At 31.6% G+C, this 27,758-nt stretch overlaps 1 protein-coding gene across 1 annotated transcript; it reads left to right on the top strand.

The window, feature by feature from the left end:
• Positions 1-456: 456 nt before the first annotated feature.
• Positions 457-26,154, top strand: LOC139510621 (cyclin-dependent kinase 2-like). Its single transcript, XM_071297171.1, has 8 exons — positions 457-658; positions 1,435-1,512; positions 9,189-9,309; positions 10,745-10,915; positions 18,966-19,067; positions 24,448-24,517; positions 24,853-24,986; positions 25,535-26,154. The coding sequence occupies exons 1-8, from the start codon at positions 543-545 to the stop codon at positions 25,640-25,642; spliced, it is 900 nt and encodes a 299-aa protein (XP_071153272.1). The 5' UTR covers positions 457-542; the 3' UTR covers positions 25,643-26,154.
• The last annotated feature ends 1,604 nt before the right edge of the window (positions 26,155-27,758 follow it).

The raw sequence follows: 27,758 nt of genomic DNA, 5'->3' as shown, positions 1-27,758 counted from the left end.
ATTCATAAAAAAAAAAAAAAAAAAAAAAAAAAATGGTTCTTTCCAATGGCAGTTTCAAAAATAAATTAATAAAAAAAATGCATCTCCAAATGTTTTTTTTGTTCATTGATTACTTTCTAAGTGTCATATATGCCCAAAAATCAGGTATACAAAAATTAACCAAGGATTTGTATAGTACTAAACGTCAAATCCTTGAATTAACGAAGTTTTTGGCACCTTAGATATATTATGTTCGAGAAAATCTAACATTTTACAGATTTAAAATAGTTGTTATTATTGATATGTTGTAATCTAACAAAAAAAATAATAATCATTATTATTGATAGGTGCATATTTCAGCAAATATTTGTGTTTACAAATATTTACAGTTTGTTTATATTTTTGCGCCTCGTGGTGACACGCCCATTTTCTTAAACTTCCGGAAATATCTAAACCAATCAAATGACTGAATTTGCCAAGGATTAAACGCGCGGGAAAATGGTAAACAAAAACAGTACCAAACGTTTCCGGTTTTTCAATTACCAACTTGCCAGCAGACAGCAATGGAAAATTTCCAGAAAATAGAAAAGATTGGCGAAGGGACTTACGGAGTTGTGTACAAAGCAAGAGATAAAACAACTGGTCGACTGGTAGCACTGAAGAAAATCAGACTTGATGCGTACGTTGATTTCATGTGTTATATTCCATGATTCAGTCTCATCGAACATGCATGTTGATAGTCATGACACCTGCTGTTTTCAGCCAGATCTCTGTAAACATATCATCCCAACAAAGATAAAACACAAGCATATTTTCAGAACAGTAAAACACCGTCAACCAAGCATGATGCATCTTATTTACAAATTATAGAATTATAAACCTTCACTGGCCTCAGAATTTTATCATGATAAATAAAAGCTTGGAGGATAAAAAGTAACAAAACATGGAATGAAAAAATAAATAATTGGAAACTATAATATATACATGTACTGATGAAGGAAATAAATTGTTGCAGACAGACTAAGTTTTAACAGGTTTTCCCCAGGGTCTATTTTCTTTTCCACCAACTCTTTCGTCAAAATTATCATTTATCATTTTTTACGTTTTTTTTCGACGTTTTACCTTTTTTTTTCACCAACTAAATAATATAAACATATATACAGGTACTGGCAGAAAAGTCATATGCAAAATTCTTGTGAAGATCAATCACTTCTAATTTTATTCTTTCCTTTAAATTCTTGGTTCTATGTGTTGTGGATTTCGTATTATTATGGTTATGGGTTTCTTGTTGAGGTCTGTGATTAAGTATCAATTAATATTTAAAACACACCCAAAGTTGGAGAAGTAATAATCATAAACCAAGGAAATTTTGTTCATGAATACTTACTGGTATAACCAATACAAACATTTGCCTAAGTAGAAAGTAAATTGTGTTTTGTTTTATATTTTTTGTAGAGAATCTGAAGGAGTCCCGTCGACGGCTATCAGGGAAATATCTTTACTCAAAGAACTTGACCATCCAACAGTTGTTAGGTAGGATGTTCATTAGACTTGAGATTTAGGCATTGTTTGTAAACAATGAATGATCTTCATCAATACAGATGCCTTTTAAGGCGAAGTGTACGTAATTAAACTACACAATGGATTTTTTTAAAATTTTACATAAAGTAAAGTAAAGTAATCTTTATTTTTAAAGTCGGGTTGCATATATACATAATAACAATGAACATGAGCTCTTAAGAGCTCTTTAACCGACTGATATTAATAAACAAAACATACATGTAATAACATCAGATACACATACAACACAAACATACAGACATCACATATATATATTAATACATAGATAGCACATGCAGAATAAAAGCTAAGCAAGATAGATTAAAACAAATGTCTAATATCAGCACATATACAGTAGCACATAGTATTTATATAACAGTAGCACATGCAAACTTAAACACTTTAAGCACAAACAAAAGACTGCATGCAGCTATAGCAAAGGTAATGCATAAGCAAAAGAAATAAATGGCTAAATAAAAAATAAAAATAACTGCAAAAAAATAAAACATAAAAAAAACCAAACAAACAGCAGGCTTCGAGATCAAGTTATGGGGCAGCAAGTAAGTACATTATTTACAAGAACTGCATGTACATTTTTCTGAAAAACACCAGGTGGAGATAAAATTTTTGAACTGGCCAAAAGTTGATAAGCTCCTTGCCTCATTTGGCAAGGAGTTCCAGAGTTTTGCTGCCTCATAACTAAAGCTTTTCTTACCATACCTTGTTGTTTTTGGCCGTGGTATATCTGCTATGCCTTTGTACCTGAAATTATATGAATTTTCTTTAATATTTACTAAATTATGTAGGAATTCTGGACTTGATTTATTTATTATTTTATATGTCTCTAATGCCATGGTTCTCAATCTTCTGATTTTTAGTGCTGGTAGCTTAGATTGTTCAAGAAGTGTATTGTAAGAATTTGTGTAGTCGTCATAAATAAATCTGAGTGCTCTTTCTTGTATTTTTTCTATTTTCTTTGTGTTTTGTTCACTGCAGAAGTGCCATGTAAGAGGACAGTAGCTGAGGTTTGACACGATAAATGAGTGGTATATTGTAAGTTTTGAAAGTCTGGTGAGATGAGTGCCAATTCTTTTTAGAACGTTTAGTTGTCGTGCAGCTTTTTTGCAAATATTTGAGATGTGAGTGTTAAAATCCAGTTTAAAGTCTATTGTTACACCGAGAAGTTTCACTTCGTCGTCACATTTTATGTTGAATCCATTTAGGTTGAAAGTAATATTTTGAGTGTGTGTTTTTTTACCTATGGAAATTGCCTGGAATTTTTCTGGGTTTGCCTGCATTTTGTTGAAAGAGAACCATGAGATTAGGGAATTACTGTCTTCCTCTAAGGGTTTAATAACTGATTCCAAAGTAGTACCTGTTTTTGAGAGGGTGTTATCATCAGCATAGTTGTATAAATCACAGTGTTTGACAAAAAGAAAAATATCATTTATAAAAACATTAAATAATACAGGGCCTAGTATAGATCCCTGAGGAACACCTTTATATATATCTTGCATTTGACTGATACTCTGGCCTATTTTTACACACTGTTTTCTTGCAGTCAGATAGCTTTTGAGTAATTCCAGAGCAGATGGACTAAGGCCATATTTTTCCAATTTCAATTTTTTGAAATTTGTTGTACAGCATTTTCTTTTTATAAATTGCAGATTTTAACTGTTTGTTCATGTATGGTATCTGTTTAGATAGTATTTTTCTTTCTTTAAAGGGTGCATGTTTATTTGCTGTTTCAATAAACTTCTTGTTGAAGTTTTCATACTCAGTATTTATGTTATTATGAGGGTCAACATCCCAATTTAACTCATTCAAATCAGATAAAAAATCATTTACATCAAAATTTTTAAAACTTCTACATTTTCTGTATTTTGGTTTGATATTAGGTCGTTCACATTTTATTTGAACCCCAATCAGGTTGTGAACATCACTTAAGCCACATCCAAAATTACATCTTTTACCACATTTATTTTCTTGATTAGTTAAAATTACATCAAGAAGAGTTGGTTTCGAATTTCTATTATAACATGTTGCTTTATTAATAATGTTTTTAATACAGAAAATATCACAAGAATCATTTAAAGTTGAGCTTTTATTGTCATCAAGCATATTGAAGTTTACATGTAGATTCTGCTTGTAAAAATAAATCGGAAAATAAAATAAAAAAAGGGGGTAACCGTTTTCGTTTTTGAGATACAAGTTGTTGAAGTTAACAGCATCATACACCAAAATTACAAAGGATATATAGGTAAAATCGTGAAATTCGGCAGGAATTGTTACATTTCCAAGATTTTCTATTATTTAGACAATCGATTTTTTAAAAAATTTATGAGACGATTTTAAAATGTATGAGGAATCGATTGGTGCAAAGAAAGTCCTTAGCAACCGTGCTACTTTTCAAGCTATACCCTGTTAAAGTTGAATCTTGAGTGTAAAAAAACAAAAAACAACGACAACGTTATTGACGTCGCCGCAACAGTTACGACGCTTCATGCCTGGACTATACTTGTATGAAATATATACCGTTTTGTTGGAGTTCGTGTTCACTGTGCTTAAACGGCTGTGGGTAACTTAAGTTACCCACAGCCCAAGATGGAGCCGCCTTGCGTCAGTTAGGGACTTCTTTTCTATAGAATAACAATACCATGGATGCATCAATTAAACCACTGAATTAAAAAGTTGTATTAATCGTTTAGGGAAACCCCTAAACTTAACAGGTGATTAAATTCTACAAAATAAACGATCACAGCACGATTTGAAAAAAGGCTTAGGCTGTCCGTAACTTAAAAACAACTTGTTCGTAACTTGTTTCATTATACCAATAGGAATGTACGTAACTTTCAAAGAATCGACATACGTGGATGTAATGTAACGTTATGATAGAGATTGTATCAAATACATAATCAGAAATGAAGTAGATCTCTAGTATGATATAATTCATGGTGTTGCTCGGTCTTTAGTTCTTTATGTTAAGTTGTGTGTACTATTGTATTGTATTTGTCTATTATATTCGGGTGCGTTCGGAGATCGCCAAGCTAGAAAACGGTTGACATTTTCTTCATTATGAACTAGAACTATTTTCGACCTTGGTGCCTTATTTTTGTTAAAATCTAAACACTGCGACGTGTTTTCAAAATCTTTGTTCCCATAAAACTTCATTTCATCAAGGTCTCTTCTCAGAATATCAGCCATCTGTCTGGCACAGGATAACAAATCAATATCTAAGTAAATTTAAGTTGTGTGGTAATTCTTAGTACATTTGGGTAAATTAATCTTATCTTTGTGCCGCATAAGCATCTCTATAATTCAACACATCCCTGAGCCACGACATTATATATTTTATGCATTGCATGCGCTTCTTTTTATCACAATCCAGACCGGCTAGTAACCGTTGTATAACTTTACACGTCTGAAGACGAATATTTGCGTGAAACATTTTTGTATGATTTTTATTTCTGGAAATCAATCTGAAATTTACAACAGTCCATTTCTGAAAGTCGGGCTGGACCTTTACTTTTATGTGCATTCGGGATTTACACAAATTGTAACCCGAATAATTCAGTCTTATTATTCAGCTGATGTACGAATGCTACATTTCTCGTGTGGGAGAAAATCGGACATGGAAAGGGCTTGAATTATTCGAGTTACTCAAATTGAAACTCTGGAATATATTTCTAGCTGTTCGGAATTCGCGGAAACAAATGATTGTTTTTCGGCATTACGGTATTGAATCAATAGAGATACCAATTATTTCTTTTAGCAAATTCGAATACCAGTCAGTTTATAGGACTTCAGTTTGAAATAGGGGCGGCAATCCATTCATTTTATCCAATCAATTGGAAAGGGGGGGGGGGGGGGTCAACATTGAAAGTCAAAAAGCCTTGAAATATTCGATAAAAAAACGTAGAATGTAAATTATATGAACTCCAAAGTCTCATATTATAAGACTAGTAAACCACAGGCTTCTCAATTCTTGTATGATCATGAACTAGGTGAAAACCTAGAGCTGACCGAGTGCGAGATCCTCATGGATAATCATCGAGGTCGTTAAACACCCCTTGCAGTAAACTTTGGTTAAATTTAAAAAAATAATCGAAATGTAATAGTCTGAACACATTTCACCTCTCATTCCACTAAATATTAAATTGCAGTTACAAGTATCACAAAACTTCCCTGACCTCTTTTCTTTAACCATAACTAGAACACACCCGCGAACATATATACAGCTTGTAAACTGTTGTAGGATGAATTTTTGTAAAAGATATTACGACTCGAAAATTTCATATAAGGTATCAAAAGCCCTCTCTCTTTTTTCCAAAGTCCGTTATGTGTTTCCTTTCTGTTAAATTCAATTATTTTTCGTGTTTCTGGCCTTATACCACAATTATTCTTCCCCTTTGCTACAATGCATTTTTTGGTAAAAGTCAAATTAAATTAAAAATTTGCACCGCTTCAAACATGAACTGATAAATGAAACTGCTTGTTTACCATTATTATTCTAATAAAATGTGCTTCTAGGACAATCCATCAGTGCTTTTCCTTTTGAGAGCCCTATTAACATACCATTGGTAGGATTTGAATCTCGTATTAATGACTAAGGCCCATTTGAGGGGTGGTCTGAGGGGCCCTGATCCCGAAATCCCGGATTTATAAACATGAAATCCCGAGGTGCGTATTTTAACGAAATTCATATCCCGACATCCCGAAATTAAAAAAAAAATATTCCCGCATCCCGTAAAGATCAATCCTGTAATCACGAGCTTAAAAACACCCGATCCCAACGTCCCGAATAAGTCCTGCCTCCCTCTAATCTCTACCCTACTTTCATTTTGGCCAAATCACTACTTTCACTTTCAACAATAAATTTTTATGTCCAATTTATGGGATTTATGTTTTCTAGTCTGTTCGTCCGTCCGTCCGTCCATTCGTTCGTTCGTCCGTCCGTCTGTCCCGCTTCAGGTTAAAGTTTTTGTCGAGGTAGTTTTTGATGAAGTTGAAGTCCAACCAACTCATAACTAAGTAAATATGTTCCCTATGATATGATCTTTCTAATTTTAATGCCAAATTAGAGATTTTATCCCATTTCACGGTCCACTAAACATAGTAAATGATAGTGCCGATGTGGCATCTGTATACTATGGCACATTCTTGCGGTTTCCACATGTTTTACTTATTTCAATTTATATGTAACTGGTATGACCCCTTAGATGGTAAATATTTCAGAAAAAAGTAGACAGAATACAGAGAGTCTCTGTATATTATAGTAGTATAATCGTAGTTTACAGGTGGATAAACGCGAAAACATAACTGTTTCTAAGGAGGTATAATAGTTGTGGTTCTTGCGATCTAAAAACCATGATATGGAGAACGCTCTGATTGGCTTATTTATTTTTCATTTTTGTAATCTATCATACGATTGGTTGTTTTTGTGCATGTTTAAAACAGGAAGTCTTATCTATGCTAAAAGTCAGTCTGATAATGGAAACAATATCCGGACACCTATTTTGTCGTTTTTCTCCCAAAATAACTCAATTTGAATAATCATAAGAATTGATGACAAATGCGACTATGCATGTTACCTAAAGAACACAGAGGCATGAGATGATTAATTTATTGTGGAAGGAAGAGAAGCGACACACAAAATGAGGTCTTCTCGTTTAATAATATAGGTAGAGGGAGGAGGGAAGGAGGGATCCAGATCCTGTAATCCCGGGCTTAAAAACACGAATTCCGGCGAGGTCCCGAATTAAAAAAATTTAAATCCCGACTACCCGAAATTCGGAAATAGAATTCCCGGATCCCGAAAGGGTCAATCCCGAAATCCCGAGCTTAAAAACACCCGATTCCGGAGTTCCGATAAAGTTCCTACCCCCTCCCCCCCCATAATTCTATATTCAATTCATTCATAATCTTGAATTGAGACTTGATACTTCAAAATTACATTCTCTAATTTTGAATGATGCACACAGGCACAATAAAAGAAAACAGATTTCGCTATATATCTCTTCCAAATTGGAATTTGTGAAAGAAGAAATGACATGTTATATTTTATCTTACATGTGTACTTTCAATTTCAATATGGTTCTAAATTTAGATTTAGTTTTCTCATAAATTGCGGACGGAATAGAAGACACCTGTTTATTTTCTGCACATGTAGAAAAAGTTGAAAACTGGGAGTTGTATTCACATAATTTATACTTATTTTAAGATAAATGTTAGAGTGAGACAATTTTTAAGTTACCGAGTAATTTTTGGGGCATAATTTGTTTATTTTTTGTTTGTTTTCCGTCTTTGTTCTTCCGACTGGTAAGTTTTGTACTAGTGGTCAAATTAGTCTCTTGGTATCGTCTGATTTCTTATATGAATATAAATCATGTCCTTAAATTTTCAATTGCACAAAATACGAACATTTCAACGTCTTTTTAATTAAACAATTAAATTCACACGTCTTTCATTTAATATTTGTAACCTATTATAAAACTTCGTTCAAGTCAGACTACGGCTTTTTAAAAAGATATTGTTGGGTCAATTCAGGTTTCATTTTAATTAATTTGATATCAATAGAAGAAAAATGTTACATGTTTATTTGTTTATTTGTTTATAATTTTGTTGTAAGGCGTTTTTTCTTTCTGTTGATATCATAAACACGAAATACCTTCTCCTATGCGTCTAAAACAAAAACAAAAAGTGTTTTTAAGTTAGGCTGCACACAGAACAACGTACAGAATGCTGTGATTTCTAATTGGAGTTATTTAGATAATTTCTATGAGGTTTAAGACAGCACAGGCGTGCTTGTTGGATTCATTATAGACCGCAGAAAGTAGTTTCTCTTTCGTGTGTCCTTTCTTGGAGTAAGGGAGATAACTTGCGTAACTAACGACGAACGTTTTTAATCCTGTATTCCGCTAGAGGCGTGCAATTACGTACACTTCGCCTTAACATTAAGTTTCCTTTTAACATTAAGTTTATGAGTTAGTTAGAATTTTATTTGAATTTATAGCTGAACCATGTACAGTGTACAAATGTAATAACATAAACATTACAAATTGTATTGCACTTTATGTGCATTGTCACAGTGCATGTCCCTTTAGTGATGGTTAAGGCAAAAATATTGAATATATAACCATTTTGTGGTAATATTTAACATACACCAATGAGAAGCAAGTACCAACAGAACATGTGTCAACAAGCTTATTTCTAGTACTTATATATATAAAGAAAATATAATTATTATCAATAAAGAAACAATACAGATAGATAGGTTAATTATAAAAAAGGGATTAATCAGCATTACAGTTATGCAACAAAATTATTATACATACTGTACTTTATGAATACTTCAAGAATAGTCAAGGAATAATAGAACAGTGTTTGAAGAGTCAAATCTTATCACAAATTGACAGAGAGTAACAGTCTTCCGGAGGAACTATAAAAACTACAGGCCCGGAGTTCATTTTTTGAAAATTTTTAGTTAGATTCTATTGGCCTGTAGATATGATTTTTACAGGCCCAAGAGCAATTTTACTAGCCTGGGCTGTCTGGGCTGCCACTCAGCGTGAAGACTGGAGTAATCTTCAAATATAGTTTGCTTATTTTTATTCTAATGCAATACTGATACAATATGTTTACTATTATAGATTACTTGATGTTGTACATAGTGAGAAAAAGCTATATCTAGTTTTTGAATATTTAAATCAAGATTTGAAGAAATATATGGACAGTTGTCCCCCTTCTGGGATGCCATCATCATTGATAAAGGTAAAGATAACTAAGCTCTATAGTACATGTATCATAAATAGACATATAACACTAATTTAATGAAAAATGAAAAAGAAATGTAACTTGTTCATTTACTGCAGCACCTTTTAGAAACATGGATATTTTGTTAATAGAAACAAGTGTGTAGAAACAGTATAGAACAATGTTACTGATGTTAAGACTTTGCCTATAAACAGTGAGTGTTCTAGAACACCAATTACCTTAGCTTAAGGCCATAAATAATTTGTGAATTCCAAAAAAGTAATTACAAACAATTTGATTACTTCCCCTTATTTATCACCTGTTCACAATATATTACTTAGATTTATGTTTCTTATCATAAAAAGATAAAATATAAAACAATTTAAATGCAAATGCATATTAGAATATTAATTTAAACTATTTCCACTTGATTACACTTGATTACACTTCAAAAATATATATTTTGAAAATTATATTTTGCATCTGTACTTCCATTAATTGATCTATCAAGTGCAACGAAGATTCCCAATTTAAAACTTGTTTATGTTCATCCTGGTATGGTGACATTATAGACATTAAAAACATGGCTATAATATTTATGGTGACAGCAACTACTAGACAGCTCAATGTACAAATTACAATATTAGACAAATGTTTCCCAAAGAGTGTATAAGTATCATGACCATAGATTTATGAAGACAACTATAAAAAAAATTGTGCCAAAAGACATAAATTACATAACTCCATTATAACTGAAACTTGATGTTTCAATAATGCATGATAAAAATTATGTGCTAATTCATTATGAGGCTTAAATAAATTTACATGTAAAAGTACCCATTTTTCAATGACATTCACGCGTAAAATTGCCCTTTTTATCACTATCACCCTGCCCTTTTCAAATCCTGGCTAGAACACTGATAAACTACATGTATGGCATTTTTAAATTAGTTAAAAATCAAAATCAATGTGTAAATTCATCAGATAGAAAAAATAGTCATTTATTATTGGAGTGGCAACTCCAACTGATTCTGTGCAATGTCTTGAGAACCCTTCATCTAATACTTTTTAAATTTAATATTTTGTTACTAATAACAAACTTGAGATCAAGTCTTGTTTGAACTGTTTTCCATTTTGCTCTTGTCAAGTTTTGTCCATTGATTGATTTGGAATTGTATTTTATGTTCTTTCAGTGCTAAAATTTTTTTGATTAATTGATATAATTGAAAAGTTTTGTTGATTGATACAAGTGTACTGTATATATACCTAACTTTGGTCCATTACCAGCAGACAAGGCAATATTTAATTGTAGGTTCTTTCATCATTTAAGTAATATTTTCATGGTTTCAATCTGACACTAGAATCTTGTGTTGCATCTACCATTTAGTAGCTTGATTTAAAGATTTTCAGACTTAGAAAATAGATCATGTTGTTTTTTTTTGTATTTTAATAGAGCTACCTTTACCAGCTGCTACAAGGTGTAGCCTTTTGTCATGCACATCGAGTTCTACACAGAGATTTAAAACCACAAAATTTGCTGATAGACGTGGATGGTAACATCAAGCTAGCAGATTTTGGTTTGGCTAGGGCATTTGGTGTTCCAGTCAGGACATATACACATGAGGTATGATTTATTATACGACTGCAAAATTTTTAGAGGTATGATTTATTATACGACTGCAAAATTTTTAATTTTTCGTCGTATATTGCTATCACGTTGGCGTCGTCGTCGTCCGAATACTTTTAGTTTTCGCACTCTAACTTTAATAAAAGTAAATAGAAATCTATGAAATTTTAACACAAGGTTTATGACCACAAAAGGAAGGTTGGGTTTGATTTTGGGAGTTTTGATCCCAACATTTTAGGAATTGGGGGCCAAAAAGGGCCCAAATAAGCATTTTCTTGGTTTTCGCACAATAACTTAAGTTTAAGTAAAGAGAAATCTATGAAATTTTGACACAAGGTTTATGACCACAAAAGGAAGGTAAGGATTGATTTTGGGAGTTTTGGTTCTAACAGTTTAGGAATTAGGGGCCAAAAAAGGGCCCAAATAAGCATTATTCTTGGTTTTCGCACAATAACTTTAGTTTTTAGTAAATAGAAATCAATGAAATTTAAACACAAGGTTTATGACCACAAAAGGAAGGTTGGTATTGATTTTGGGAGTTGAGGTCTGAACAGTTTAGGAATTAGGGGCCAAAAAGGGGCCCCAAGTAAGCATTATTCTTGGTTTTCGCACCATAACTTTAGTTTAAGTAAATAGAATGCTTTGAAATTTAAACACAAGGTTTATGACCACTAAAGGAAGGTTGGGTTTGATTTTGGGAGTTTTGGTCCCAGCAGTTTAGGAATAAGGGGCCCAAAGGGTCCAAAATTGAACTTAGTTTGATTTCATCAAAAATTGAATAATTGGGGTTCTTTGATATGCCGAATCTAACTGTGTATGTAGATTCTTAATTTTTGGTCCCGTTTTCAAATTGGTCTACATTAAGGTCCAAAGGGTCCAAAATTAAACTTAGTTTGATTTTGACAAAAATTGAATCCTTGGGGTTCTTTGATATGCTGAATCTAAAAATGTACTTAGATTTTTGATTATTGGCCCAGTTTTCAAGTTGGTCCAAATCGGGTCCAAATTAAACTTTGTTTGATTTCATCAAAAATTGAATAAATGGGGTTTTTTGATATGCCAAATCTTACTGTGTATGTAGATTCTTAATTTTTAGTCCTGTTTTCAAATTGGTCTACATTAAAGTCCAAAGGGTCCAAAATTAAACTAAGTTTGATTTTAACAAAAATTGAATTCTTGAGCTTTTTTGATATGCTGAATCTAAACATGTACTTAGATTTTTGATTATGGGCCCAGTTTTCAAGTTGGTTCGAATCAAATCAGGATCCAAAATTATTAAATTAAGTATTGTGCAATAGCAAGAAATTTTCAATTGCACAATATTCAGCAATAGCAAGAAATCTTCAATTGCACAGTATTGTGCAATAGCAAGAAATTTTCAATTGCACAGTATTGCGCAATAGCAAGAAATCTTCAATTGCACAGTATTGTGCAATAGCAAATATTTTCAATTGCACAGTATTGCGCAATAGCAAGAAATATCTAATTGTGCAATAGCAAGAAATTTTCAATTGATTGGAGTTATCTTTCTTTGTCCAGAATAGTAGTTGAATCAACTTAAATCATTGTTTTATACAATATACAATGTATATTCACTTTTACTACCAACTGATAAATTAAAACAATCTTTACCATTCAGTGATAACAAGCACCTTTTGTTACATTTTAATATTTTATGATGTATTTAAATGAGTAGTTATTGTTGCAAACTACATTAGAAATTTGAATTGAGATCAGTTTTGGAAAAAGGGAAAGGGGGATGTGAAAAAAAAATGGGGGGGGGGTTAAATTTTTCTCATTTCAGATTTCATAAATAAAAAGAAAATTTCTTCAAACATTTTTTTGAGAGGATTAATATTCAACAGCATAGTGAATTGCTCAAAGGAAAAAAAGTATTTTAAGTTCATTAGATCACATTCATTCTGTGTCAGAAACCTATGCTGTGTCAACTATTTAATCACAATCCAAATTTAGAGCTGAATCAAGCTTGAATGTTGTGTCCATACTTGCCCCAACCGTTAAGGGTTCAACCTCTGCGGTCGTATAAAGCTGTGCCCTGCGGAGCATCTGGTTATAGTATTTAAAATTAAGGAAATTTTAAATTTCTAAATGAACAAATAACTCATGAAAACAATTTGTCAAAATTCAAATTCAATTTCTTTACTGAATGAGTTTTTATTTCCCCTTTAAAATGTATAATCATGGTTGATGTAATTTTTTCTGAAAAAGAGATTACTCAGGCTATGATGAGCAAGATATTGGTATTCCACTATTTGTATAAGATATTAATCAGGACATATACAATAAGTAGGAATTTTGCAATCTGCATTCCATTGACTTTAGCATAATGATACAAGACAAAGTTTATGTAGATGATTTTTATACGACCGCAAAAATTTTAATTTTTCGTCGTATATTGCTATCATGTTGGCGTCGTCGTCGTCCGAATACTTTTAGTTTTCGCACTCTAACTTTAGTAAAAGTGCGATTGAAATCTATGAAATTTTAACACAAGGTTTGTGACCACAAAAGGAAGGTTGGGATTGATTTTGGGAATTTTGATTCCAACATTTTAGGAATTAGGGGCCAAAAAGGGCCCAAATAAGCATTTTCTTTGTTTTCGCACAATAACTTAAGTTTAAGTAAATAGAAATCTATGAAATTTAAACACCAGGTTTATGACCACAAAAGGAAGGTTGGTATTGATTTAGGGAGGTGAGATCCCAACAGTTTAGGAATTTGGGGCCAAAAAGGGGCCCAAATAAGCATTTTTCTTGGTTTTCGCACCATAACTTTAGTTTAAGTATATAGAATGCTATGAAATTTTAACACAAGGTTTATGACCACTAAAGGAAGGCTGGGTTTGTTTTTAGGAGTTTTGGGTTTAGCAGTTTAGGAATAAGGGGCCCAAAGGGTCCAAAATTGAACTTAGTTTGATTTCATCAAAAATTGAATAATTGGGGTTCTTTGATATTCCGAATCTAACTGTGTATGTAGATTCTTAATTTTTGGTCCCGTTTTCAAATTGGTCTACATTAAGGTCCAAAGGGTCCAAAATTAAACTTAGTTTGATTTTGACAAAAATTGAATCCTTGGGGTTCTTTGATATGCTGAATCTAAAAATGTACCTAGATTTTTGATTATTGGCCCAGTTTTCAAGTTGGTCCAAATCGGGTCCAAATTAAACTTTGTTTGATTTCATCAAAAATTGAATAAATGGGGTTCTTTGATATGCCAAATCTTACTGTGTATGTAGATTCTTAATTTTTAGTCCCGTTTTCAAATTGGTCTACATTAAAGTCCAAAGGGTCCAAACTTAAACTTTGTTTGATTTTGACAAAAATTGAATCCTTGGGTTTCTTTGATATGCTGAATCTAAAAATGTACTTAGATTTTTAATTATTGGCCCAGTTTTCAAGTTGGTCCAAATCGGGGTCCAAAATTAAACTTTGTTTGATTTCATCAAAAATTGAATAAATGGGGTTCTTTGATATGCCAAATCTAACTGTGTATGTAGATTCTTAATTTTTGGTCCAGTTTTCAAATTGGTTTACATTAAGGTCCAAAGGGTCCAAAATTAAACTAAGTTTGATTTTAACAAAAATTAAATTCTTGGGCTTCTTTGATATGCTTTATCTAAACATGTACTTTGATTTTTGATTATGGGCCCAGTTTTCAAGTTGGTCCAAATCAGGATTCAAAATTATCATATTAAGTATTGTGCAATAGCAAGAAATTTTCAATTGCACAGTATTGCACAATAGCAAGAAATATCTAATTGCACAATATTGTGCAATAGCAATTAATTTTCAATTGGAGTTATCTTTCTTTGTATAGAATAGTAGTTGAATCAACTTTAATTATTGTTTTATGCAATATACAATGTATTTTCATTTTTACTACCAACTGATAAATTAAAACAATCTTTACTATTCAGTGATAACAAGCACTTTTTATTACATTTAATATTGTATAATGTATTTAAATGAGCAGTTATTGTTGAAACACTGTTTCATTTCAACAAAAAATGAAAATATGAGTTTTTCAAAATACTATATCTAACAATATATTTACATTTTAAATATTTGATTCACTAATAAAATTGGTCCACATTGAGGCCTACAAAGTTTAAAATTAAACATTACTTGATTTCATCAAAAAATTAATTTTTAGAATTCTATAATATCCTGAATATAATCATGTATCTACATTTTGGATATTGAACCATAATAGTTTAATATCCAATTTAAAAATTTTAAATACTAATTTTCATTTCTTAAACCAAATTCATAATGTGACATAAACCTATGTTGTGTCAACTATTTAATCACAATCCACATTTATAGCTGTATCGAACTTAAAAGTTGTGTCCATACTTGTCCCATCTGTTCAGGGTTCTACATCTGCGGTCGTATAATGCTGCACCCTGCGAAGCAACTGGTTTAAATTATGACAAGCAATTGTCATCATAGTATACACAAGTTGATTCTGTTAAAAATATTTCTTACTGGTATTGGCTTATTATATGTGAAACTGTGTGATTGGAGTTGATAATATTCTGGTTTATAACCTTGCTAAATATATATAACTTATGGAATATATACAGATAAGTTTTAGGGCTGTTCCAAAAATAAATATATAGGGGGGGGGGGGGGGAGGAAGGCACTTTTTTTAGTTGACCCCACCATGGCATACATTTTAAATTGGATATTTCGTTTCATTTAAATGTTTAAGCAATCTTTTTTAGATAACCACCTTCAATCAAATTTTAATAAAAATGCCTCCCTCCCCCCCTCACCATACAATTAATTCTGGAAAAACACTTAAGAGTAAATTACAGCAAGAGTGATTTTATCTGAATTACTGTGAATTCATTAATTTTCATTGGATACTAATTTTCATGGATTTCTGGGATAGAAGAGAACCATGAATTCAAATATTCAACAAATTACAAATTTTCTAAAGGAATGTATGCAGACTTTCAGTTTGCCAAAACCACGAAATTAAATATCCACGAATATGCAGATTTTCCTCAAACCACGATAATTGGTACCCATGAAAATCAGTGAATCCTCAGTATCACCTTAGATTGCTTAAAGGGAAACTTCGCAAAAAAATCAAAAATTGATATTATGTCCATTCTGTATAGAAACGCTCAAATTCATAGATATTAAAGTTTTATTCTGCTGGATAAGAGATCACCATCGATTTTAAATTTAGAGTATCAATTCTCTGCGTTCGGCCATTTTGTTATCTTGTCCGATTTGAAACCACGATATGTCTAAGGACCAAAACTACAGTAACCTGATGTAGTCGTAATTGCGTGTCGATATCTTGTCAATCGTACGGTTGTTTTTATCCGACTAGTTAACTAACTTGATACATAAAATTTTCTTATTTTTTAAAAATAACCATGGTTTGTTATTTTTAAACTGTTAATATTGGAAATAATGAAAAAGTCAAAGTTCAAATCATAATAAGTGTTCCGTGAAAATTGAATTGTTTTCGAAAATCTAATTTGTCCATAATTCTTTTATGTAATAAACTTTATTCAAATAAATTCGGATCTTCTCTCAACTGATCACCCGCATGGCTAAAGGTATTACTCCCAAAGGTATTGTGAGGGTTGTGAGGTGACACGTCCAGGTATTCAAGCGATTTCCTGTCGGGCTTGTAAGTTCATGCATCGTTTCACTTCTAAGGGTATTGATCAGTGTACACGGCCGATTACTTATAACTTTCCATTTTGAACTATTAGGTGTATAATATACATCTCTGTCTTGCGTGTCCGAAAGTGATATAATATACTAGTCATTACTAAACGCATACCTTGTTTATAAATAACATTTCTGGTGTAAAGAATATTATTTATAAAAATATAAATAATACAAAAAAAAGATTTGATGAAATAAAAATCTATATACATATTTTTCCTAGGGTAAATTTAGTAAAATGTAATATATACTCGTTGACAATAGTGAAGGACAGATTGGAAAAATTTACGCACTTGTCGACCATTCGTTTATACGCCTGGATAATAAGTTACGGAACTATAGCACAAATTGAAATATATACATGTATACATTGAACATAAGACAAAAAACATACATTTTGTGTAAATTGGGGTAAAAGTTTTGTAGATAGACTAGTCCAAGTATGCCAACAGTATGTAACAGACTATTGTATACCAAAAGAAGAAGAAGAAGAAGAGAGCCATTTGATTTAAATACAGGTCGATATATTGCTTTGGCTCATCGAAGTTATGGACATAGTAAAATCACAGATTTATATATCAATTAGATTGTTCTCGAATAAAGAAAGAAATTCGTCATCATCACAATTGTTCCGACATGCATGTAATACATACGCAACTGGGCGTACACAATGATCCCCAAGGGATGTGAATATTTTCCAGGGAAAACTATAGAGTATCAAAGTTTCAAATCAATTTCATGATTTATTTTCTTTCTTTGTATATATAGCTGAAGTATTCATGCGTTGTGAGATTTAAAATATTTTGATGAGAACATTTATTCCTAAATAGGTAAATAAGGATCGCTTTGGATGGACTTAATTATATAATTGCAATTGTAAATGATCTGTTTGAAATATTTAAGGTTGCCGATTCTAATTTAAAATAGTACAATTTTTAGTTCATACACTCGTGTTTAGAAGGCTATTTTTATTTTTAATAGATTTATTCAATTAAAATAATTCAGTATTTTATCGTTACATAAGTAATCAGAAGTCATAATTCATTTAAAGTGATCTTATGGAAAATATAAAAATATACAACAGCTATCCAGTTATTGTGCGACCTTAGGGAGCTACCATTTGATTTTTATGGGGGGGGGGCTAGGATGAAAAATTTTGTCCTGCTTTTTTTTTTAGTTGTAATCTCTGTCCTGCCTTTTTATTTTTTACTCTATTCGGTCCTGCCTTTTTTTTTACTAGTTTATCCTGACTTTTTTTACACAAATTGTCATCCTGCCTTTTTTTTTTTAACAAGTTTCTCATCCTGCCTTTTTTTTTCTCAAAACTCCTGTCCTGCCTATTTTTTTCAAATTTCATCCTAGCCCCCCCCCCAAAAAAAAAAAATCAAATGGTAGCTCCCTTATTATTCCCATTAATTAATTTTAATTCTTTTATTTTACATTTCTGTGTCTAAAACTTAACTGACTCCCGTTTACCATTCTGATACGAAATGTTGTTCACACCGGAAATGCCAGTGAACCGTGACGCCTAGATTTCACTGAACGAAGATCAAAAGATTGGAATTACATAATGCTAATCTTTTAATTATCTTGAGTTTAACTACGCATTCAACATTCACTAAGTGTCACAAAACAATACACATTTTATTTCCACCGTACAAGCAAGTGAGAAATTTTGCTGGAATGAAGCAAAAAGGTCAGAATACAAACATGTATTTTTAATGCACTATGGATCATGTCAGTTTCATATGTTTGTTTAAAGTATTTGTAGAAAAAAAATCATAAAAATGTTCTATTGTATGATTTACTTTTATTATCAAAATTCGTTTAAAAAAATCCACACGATCTTATTTTAAAAGTTGCATGGCTTTCACTTATTTTTCATTGGTTAATAGCTACACCAAAAGTCATCGATGCGCTTTAAATAACGTTATCAGATGGTTAACGAACAAGACTTAAATGAGATTAATTTCACTCCCGGCATGCAAAAGACTTAAACTACGTCACATAAGTCAGGAAGTTTCAAGAAATAAAATTAATAATTTCCAATTTTCTTCTTTATTAGTTTTCATATCAAAATAAAACTTGGTGAATATGTTTTTTATGGTATTATGAACATAATAAGATGAAAAGTGAAAAATCGTGAATTATCCCTTTAATATATCCTGTGAAATTATTTTAATAAAATGGATATATAAAATATAAAACATTTCCTATGTTTGTTAACTTACTTATTGATATTGACCTTTACTCAAAGTCCATAGTTTGTGAGTCATACATGTATCTGTCAACTTTCATGAAAGTTTGTCATAAATGATATTTCATCTTTACAGGTTGTAACTCTATGGTATAGGGCACCAGAGATATTATTGGGAAGCAGGTTTTATTCAACACCAGTAGATGTTTGGAGTTTAGGCTGTATATTTGCTGAAATGGTAAGAAATAAATGACACAACCATGTAAAGTAACCAATAAAAGACTATAGCAATCCCAGTTAATACTTGTGATGAACTGCATAAGTTCAGAAAACAAACTGGTGCTAAAATAGTTCCTGGAAGAAAGATAGGCAACTGGGGCATTAAGTGTTACCCTTGATCTGTCCATCCATCCAATTTTCGTTTCTATAATCGAACTTAAATTTGCCTCATGCAAATTGTATGAAACTCATAAATAAAGCTAAGAACAAAAACGTGAAGACAAGAGTTTGAAATTGGGCTATGGGTCATGTAATGTTCTATAGAAATGCCTCTTTTTATCCTTGAAAATTGCAAAGCCTAATTGTGGCATTTGTGTCCTCGAAAACAATCTTCTTTTAAAATACTTTTATGTAAACAATACAAAAGTGAATATGAAATGAATAAACGAAAATAAAAATGCATTAAAGATAATCAGATTTTAACTGAGCATATCTAGCTTTTATCTTTGCAATTATCTGAAAGGCCACTTGTTAGGCTATGCAAGCAATCAGATTTTTAACTGGATTTTTGTGACAAAAATGTTAGGTTATTGATTTGGGGATGTACAGTGGGCGGGTGGTGTGTTGGCAGTCTGCAACGTTAAGCGGTAGCCCGAAGCCCGTGTCTAGTTTAAATAAGATTGGACTAGTTAACGTAGACTGCTGATAGTCCGACCGGTCTAGTGCATATCTGTGTGCACTTTCTTAATCGTTACCGTAAGTTAACGCAGAATGTCACTCAACGCCATCGATATAAATAAAGACTGATACTCTCTTCCTTGCAAAAATTCCGTAAACCAATTGTGACGGTCTCCCTAATAACCGATTGTTCAAAATAAAAAAAAACGCGAAAACGGTCAGTACCACGTGTTTTGAAAATGTCAAATTTTGGTGATTTTATGTTGCATAGACTGAATAAAATATAATCATAACAGAAAATAAAAAAAACATTGAACATTTTTGTGTCGGAAGATATTAATTCGTAACTGCCCGCTTGACATCTTGTATATTTTAGACGATTGGTTATTAGGATGACTTCAGTGACCGGTTACTGTTAATTTTATGAAGAAGTGGAACCAGTTTTGTTTTCATTTCGAAATTGTACACATAATTTTGGTCACAAACATCGTTTAATATACATGGCTTCACTGTTGGGAAGTGCGAGACCATGAAAGGCACCAAAAAGGCCGTCTCGCAAGTCCGACCAAGTTACGGAGGCTAAAAAAAATACGAGGATAAACGTGTCCGAGAATTTAAAACTCATTGGACGGACGGTCGTCCCTGACCCTGGCTCCAAACGAGAATCTAGGATCATTTAGTTATGTTTTGTAGCTACTGTAAGGAGCAGGGAAAAGGAGGCAAATTTGTATTTGAACAGAAGTTGTTCAGCAAATTGAAAAATAATATGAAGAATAAAATTTTAACTGATTGATTTTCTTGTTTTCTTGGTCTGCATCAGAAAGGATGATCTCTTTAACTTCCAAAGTCAAATTTAAATGAGAAATTAATCTAAACAAAATGTGATGGGCTTGGCAAGGGGTTTATATCTACATGTATACATTTATTTTACATGTATGTCTTAAATTCAAGAGTCTTTAACAGTCTTTTTTGACATAAATAAGGCCGTTAGTTTTCTCGTTTGAATTGTTTTACATTGTCTTATCGGGGCCTTTTATAGCTGACTATGCGGTATGGGCTTTGTTCATTGTTGAAGGCAGTACGGTGACCTATAGTTGTTAATTTCTGTGTCATTTTGGTCTTTTGTGGATAGTTGTCTCATTGGCAATCATACCACATCTTCTTTTTTATATTGTCAACAATTTTGAGAAGGTTTTTTTAAGGAAAGTAGAATTTTTTATATTGCATGGAGAAAAAACTCTATATTTTTGAAAAGTTATATACACTTCCAGATACAAAAATGTAACCTCAGAATGCAGGATTTTACATCTAATATTCCGAAATTTTCTTGGGGGGCGGGGGGGGGGGCATGCCCCCAAACCCCCCTAGCTGGTTCGGATCACGAAACCAGTGACACAGATTTTATTCAGTCCAGTACTTATAAATTCTGGCTAGTAATTTTTTTTTTTTAACTAGCCCATAGGGCTAGTGCTTCAAATAGTTTTTGGCACAGACTGTCGGGTGGTCGGCCAGGCCAGCGACAGCCAAATGTTGTCTGTGCATTTACTTGTGAACTGTTCAACCAAAGCTTTTAAAACTTTAATATGTTGTTACTGATGACAAAATTGAGGTCAAGTTCAATAATGACGGTTTTGACTTTTACCGTTCAGGAGTTATGGTTCTTGAAAGATTGAAAAATGGTGTTTCCAGTCGTGTCCATGCATTTACTTCTGAACTGTTCAACCAAAGCTTTTAAAACTTTAAAATGTTGTTACTGATGACAAAATGGAAGTCGAGTTCAATCATGACGATTTTGACTTTTACCCTTTAGAAATTATGGTTCTTGAAAGATTGAAAAATGGTGTCTCTAGTCGTGTCTGTGTATTTACTCATGAACCGTTCAACCAAAGCTTTTCAAATTTAAATATGTTGTTACTGATGACAAAGTTGAGGTCAAGTTCAATAATGGAGATTTTCTCTTTTTTGGTTCAGGAGTTATGGTTCTTGAAAGATGGAAAAATTGTGTTTCCAGTCATGTTGTTGCCAGGGATGGGGTAATTGAAAATGTAATGGTAATTAAGTGTAATGCATTACAATTTTCCATGTAATTGAATGTAATGTGTAATTGAGCATTTTTTTAATTACATGTAATGGGAATTTAATTAATTACATTGAAAAAAGCATGTAATGCTCAATTACTTTTGAATTACATTTCAATTACATATACTTTTATTGTGTTAAAGATAAGGATTTGTGTTTAATAATATCAATTGTAAAATAATACTTGTTTTTCAAATATTGACATTACATACTTTTTTTAATATATGAAGTCTATAATTTATACTGAAGTTACAATGCATATTTATATTTATTTGACCTACAGATTTTTTTTTAATAATTATTATTTAATTATAAATTAAAAAAATGTGAGAATCATATATTAGTGTTCAGTTTTTAAGAAAGATCTTTTAACTAAATAGATTGATAAGTAATTAATCACCTTGTTTAACAAAAACCAAAAAAAAAGTGTCACTGTGAAAAATCTTTCTTAGACAGTTCATTTAGAATTTAAAATCTACACACAATCATTTTGTCAAATTAGTATACACAAAAGGAGTACAGAAATAATAATTAACAGCTGTAAAAACAAACAGCAATTAATCAGATTAAAATGTCCAGGGGCAATGCCACTGTTACATGTATTATTATCCAATTAGCAAAATATTGCTAATATTTAGACATTATACATACATTATTTGTACTAAACATTATTTTCAATATTGTGACAAGCACACTTTTTGATATTTTTAATGTAAAAACAAATATTTATGATTTATGTATAATATATTTATTTATATTATGTTTAATTTAAATGACTTCATTTCTGGGATGTCAAAATACCCCTTGAAATATTGGCAAGTTAATAGGAACCAATTCCTCCTCCTTTCAATATGACTAGAACACACCCGCGAAATCGCGGGCATTCAGAGCGTAGTTTAAAGTATGTAAAGTGTTGTTGGAAGAATTTTGTAAAATATTGAATGACTGGAGAATTTCAGCAAAAGTATCATAAGTCATATATAGGTTATTTGGGACAGGAAAATGCTTCTTTTTTTTTTATCCCTCCTCCTTTATTTCCAAAATTCCCAATTTTTGGTTTTCTATCAATTTCAATATGAACATAGTTTTCATTTAGTATGTTATGAACATTTAAGTAAGGAGCCTGTAATTCAGTGGTTGTTGTTTGTTTATGTGTTACACATTTGTTTTTCGTTCACTTTTTGTACATAAATAAGGCCGGTAGTTTTCTGGTTTGAATTGTTTTACATTGTCAGTTCGGGGCCTTTTGAAGCTGAGTATGCAGTATGGGCTTTGCTCGTTGTTGAAGGTCGTACGGTGACCTGTAGTTGTTAATTTCTGTGTCATATTGGTCTCTTGTGGAGAGTTGTCTTAACATGGCAATCATACCACATCTTCTTTTTTTTGTAATCAATGAATTTTGTAAAAGATTTAATGACTGGAGAATTTCAGAAAAGGTATCAAAAGTTCACATGAATATTTTTAGCGCTTTTCTGTATATTATGAACATTCATTACTATATAAATATAGTGTATTTACTTTTAATTCTAAGTTTACTAATCGATCCATGGTGGTCATTGATATAGTATACAGACCCTCTCTATTTAATAAACCCTGTGACCGCCGTGGATAGTAAACTTGAAAATGATAGCAGATAGAATTCTGAAAATACACTTTATTCTTTGTATATGTATGTTCAAAGTATAGAGAAAAACGCAAACCGGAAGTCTAATCTGACTTAAAATTTTGTCCAATGACGGGACAATATCCGGATGCCTTTTTTCTCGTTTTTCTCCCAAAATAACTCAATCTGAATAATCATATGAATGGATGACAAATGCGAGTATACACTGTACCTATAGGACACAGAGGCGTGTTGATTGATTTATTGTGGAAAGGAGAGAAGCGACACCAAAAATGAGGTCTTCTCGTTTAATAGTATAGATGATCTTTTGATCAAAGAACTTCCATGTTCTGATCAACCAATATCTGCCACATTAGCTCCTGTCTATAGACTATTTAGAACTGATGTCAAAGTGTTCAGACCAAAGAGATTCATACTAAATGACAAAACATTAAAATAGCTAATGATTATCAAATGCAACGCTTAAACTATGCTTACATGAATATTTTATACTTGCATTATTTCTACATATATAATATTGTTAAAAAAATACTTTGACGAAATGTAATGTGTAATTTAATTAATTACTTTAGTAAAGTAATTGTAATTTAATTAATTACATTTCAAAAACAGTGTAATGTGTAATTGATGTAATTGATCATTTTTGCAATGTAATGTGTAATTTAATTAATTACATTCCAATGTAATTGACCCCAAGTCTGGTTGTTGCATTTACTCATGAACCATTCAACCAAAGCTTTTCAAATTTTAATATGTTGTTACTGATGACAAAATGGAGGTAAATTTGATATTGACGATTTTCACTTTCGCTGTCATCAGTTATGGTCCTTGTGATATTGAAAAATTTCAGGACACAAATAAATGTTTTTAAATCGGGTTTGCTGTCGCTCTGACAGCCTCTTGTTTTAAACATAAGATGAATAGATGATTGTGAAGGTGAATGTTATGCAATAAATCGAATTCTACGTGCAGTATGTGATTGAGTATAGTTAACTATACAACATTTATTTTGTTGCAGATGACGAGAAGAGCATTATTTCCTGGAGATTCAGAAATTGACCAACTCTTCAGAATATTCAGAACTTTAGGTATGTTCATAAATCATTAATTATATATACTAAGGCCAAGAATTGTTGTTTAGTTAAGGTGTTCAATGTATATCAAATCTTGGCTTACTCAATTTTTTACAAACTCTCCATTGACTAAAATTTGATCAATTATTTTACAAAAAGTATGTCCCCTTTGAAACGTAAATTCTATGAAAAATTGCATCACTAGCACTCTCATGCCTTTAACTTTTGTCTGGGCTGATAAAATAATTGCAACAGTGGGGTTAACACTGTTCCTTATGAATTTCTGGCATACCACAATTATTTTTTATATACAATATACATTTGTACATACATATATATATATATTTCAGGTACACCTGATGAAACTGTATGGCCAGGAGTATCACAGTTACCAGATTTTAAATCTACATTCCCCAAATGGCCTCAACAAGCAATTTCCTGTACTGTCCCTCATATTTCAGGAGATGTATTAGATATGTTAGAAGTAAGTTTTTAATTCCAAACAAGTTACTATGATAAAAATCATACAGTTTGGATCTTAGTTTAGATAGAAACAAGTTTTGAAAAAAAATCACTGTTGTTGAAAATATATTATAAGCAAGATGATGGGTTTAACTTTGTGCTATACTTCATTATTAATCATTGGATACCAATTTTCGTGATTTGGTTGGTAAAGGTGAGAAACGAAATTAGATTCTCAACGAAATACAAATTTTATATCATAGGCTTGTATGCAGACCCTAGAAAAACAACAAAATTGAAAATCTACAAGCATACAAGTTTTCCTTTATCCACAAAAATCAGTACCCACAAAATTATACAAATGAATCCACAGTATTTGTTGCCATTTTTCATTATCTGTAAAATTGTACTTTGATGTACAAAAAAAATAAAATTGTGTGCAAGGCGTTCTCACATATCTTCTTTTTAGCTCACCTGGCCTGAAGTAGAATCAGGTGAGCGATACAGGCTCTTGAGAGCCTCTAGTTTTATAATGAAATCATGTTAATGAATTTTACAATGTTTTTTCAGCAAATGTTAAAGTATGAACCAAGCCAAAGAATATCAGCTAAAGCAGCTCTGACACATCCATACTTCAATAATGTCTGTAAGCAAAGACCACCACAAATCCTGAAATGAAAATAATCAAATGTTGTATAAAATGGATCTTATAAATCAAATATTTCTACTTTGAAAGTAGAAGAGAAAAATATTTTCTGAATGAAGAATGATCAAACAGAAGTGATTTAAAATGTAAACTTTTTAAAATGATTTTTAATATTTATAAAAGTATGTGACATAGATATGTCAGATTTATAAGAAGACACATTTAGTCTTTAAGACTTTTGTTATTAAGAGATCATGTGGTAATGTGCACCATGTTCAAAACTTTCTGCACCAACACTTAGTCCTTATTTCTGTTGAACAATCAAGACAAGAAGTGCACATCATTCATTGTTTTTTAGCTGTAGTCTGTGTAAAAGTGTCTATATTTTAATATGCATGTTAATTTAGCTGCTTAATCATCAATCAATTCTCATCAATTTCCCTATTATTGATTTTGATGATATTTTAACAAAGTTTACTTTTGTTATTTTAAAAGACTTGTATATGAATCATTATGATATTCTTTTATTTTATGTATTTCATCATTAACAAACGTCCAAGACCATTCAATCATAAAAGTCTGAAAATTCCAAAAAGAGTTTGTTTAAAATTGATAACATTTGGATTTAGCTATTAAAATTATATGGTCAAATATTATGAATGGTTTGGATCATTTACTTCAATCTTGGTGCTCATTGCTGTTCATTTTGTCATTAAACATCATTTTTGTAATAAATATTGTTATAAGTTGCAGAATGCTGCACATGGGCATTGTTAACAGATGTACTAGATTAAACTTTTTAAAATTGTATGAACAGTACATATTATTTTAGTTTTTGTCTTCATCATGTAGTATTTTGCTAATGACAATAATGTTAAAATTTTATAAAGCATAGAGGTTACTTAAGCTTTTGAAACTTTTAACAGTGGTTATTATCTTCTTGGAAATTACTTCATAAATTATTTCGAAGATTACATGAATTATGTTTAAAATATTCCTCTATAAATGAAATTCCTTTTTCTTATCGGAAACAAAGAAAGGTATTTGATTCTGATCCACCAATTTTTAGCTCACCTGGCTCAAAGGGCCAAGTGAGCTTTTCCCATCACTTTGCGACCGTCGTCGTCCTGCGTCGTTAATTTTTACAAAAATCTTCTCCTCTGAAACTACTGGGCCAAATTAAACCAAACTTGACCACAATCATCATTGGGGTATCTAGTTTTAAAAATGTGTGGCGTGACTCCGCCAACCAACCAAGATGGCTGCCATGGCTAAAAATAGAACATAGGGGTAAAATGCAGTTTTTGGCTTATAACTCAAAAAGCAAAGCATTTAGAGCAAATCTGACAGGGGTCAAATTATTTATCAGGTCAAGATCTCTCTGCCCTGAAATTTTCGGACAACCGGTTGTTGGGTTGCTGCCCCTGAATTGGTAATTTTAAGGAAATTTTGCTGTTTTTGGTTATTATCTTGAATATTATTACAGATAGATTAACTGTAAACAGCAATAATGTTCAGAAAAGTAAGATTTACAAATAAGTCAACATGACCGAAATGGTCAGTTGACCCCTTTAGGAGTTATTGCCCTTTATAGTCAATTTTTAACCATTTTTCGTAAATCTTAGTAATTTATTACAAAAATCTTCTCCTCTGAAACTACTGGGCCAAATTAATCCAAACTTGACCACAATCATCTTTTGGGTCTTTAGTTTAAAAAATGTTTGGCGTGACCCGGCCAACCAACCAAGATGGCTGCCATGGCTAAAAATAGAACATAGGGGTGAAATGTAGATTTTGACTTATATCTCTGAAACCAAAGCATTTAGAACAAATCTGACATGGAGTAAAATCATTCATCAAGTGAAAATCTATCTGCCCTGAAACTTTCAAATGAATCGGACAACGGGTTGTTGGGTTGCTGCCCCGAAATAAGTAATTTGAAGGAAATTTTGCAGATTTTGGTTATTATCTTGAATATTATAGAAAAAGATAAAATGTAATCAGCAATAATGTTCAGCAAAGTAAGATCTACAAATAAGTTAATATGACTAAAATGGTCAGTTGACCCCTAATGGAGTTATTGTCCTTTATAGTCAATTTGAAGGAAATTTTTTGGCTTATAACTCAAAAACCAAAGCATTTAGAGCA

The sequence above is a fragment of the Mytilus edulis genome, chromosome 2, assembly GCF_963676685.1.
Source record: "Mytilus edulis chromosome 2, xbMytEdul2.2, whole genome shotgun sequence".
Lineage (NCBI taxonomy): Eukaryota > Metazoa > Mollusca > Bivalvia > Mytilida > Mytilidae > Mytilus > Mytilus edulis.
Note: the sequence above shows the minus strand (reverse complement) of the source record. Positions and strands in the feature narration are given on the sequence as shown.

Excerpts from the sequence above, each read along its gene's own strand:
- LOC139510621 (XM_071297171.1), top strand. The coding sequence starts at position 543 with ATGGAAAATTTCCAGAAAATAGAAAAGATTGGCGAAGGGACTTACGGA. Across the intron at positions 9,310-10,744 it reads TGCCATCATCATTGATAAAG|AGCTACCTTTACCAGCTGCT; the intron begins GTAAAGATAACT and ends GTATTTTAATAG. Across the intron at positions 24,518-24,852 it reads CAGAATATTCAGAACTTTAG|GTACACCTGATGAAACTGTA; the intron begins GTATGTTCATAA and ends TATATATTTCAG.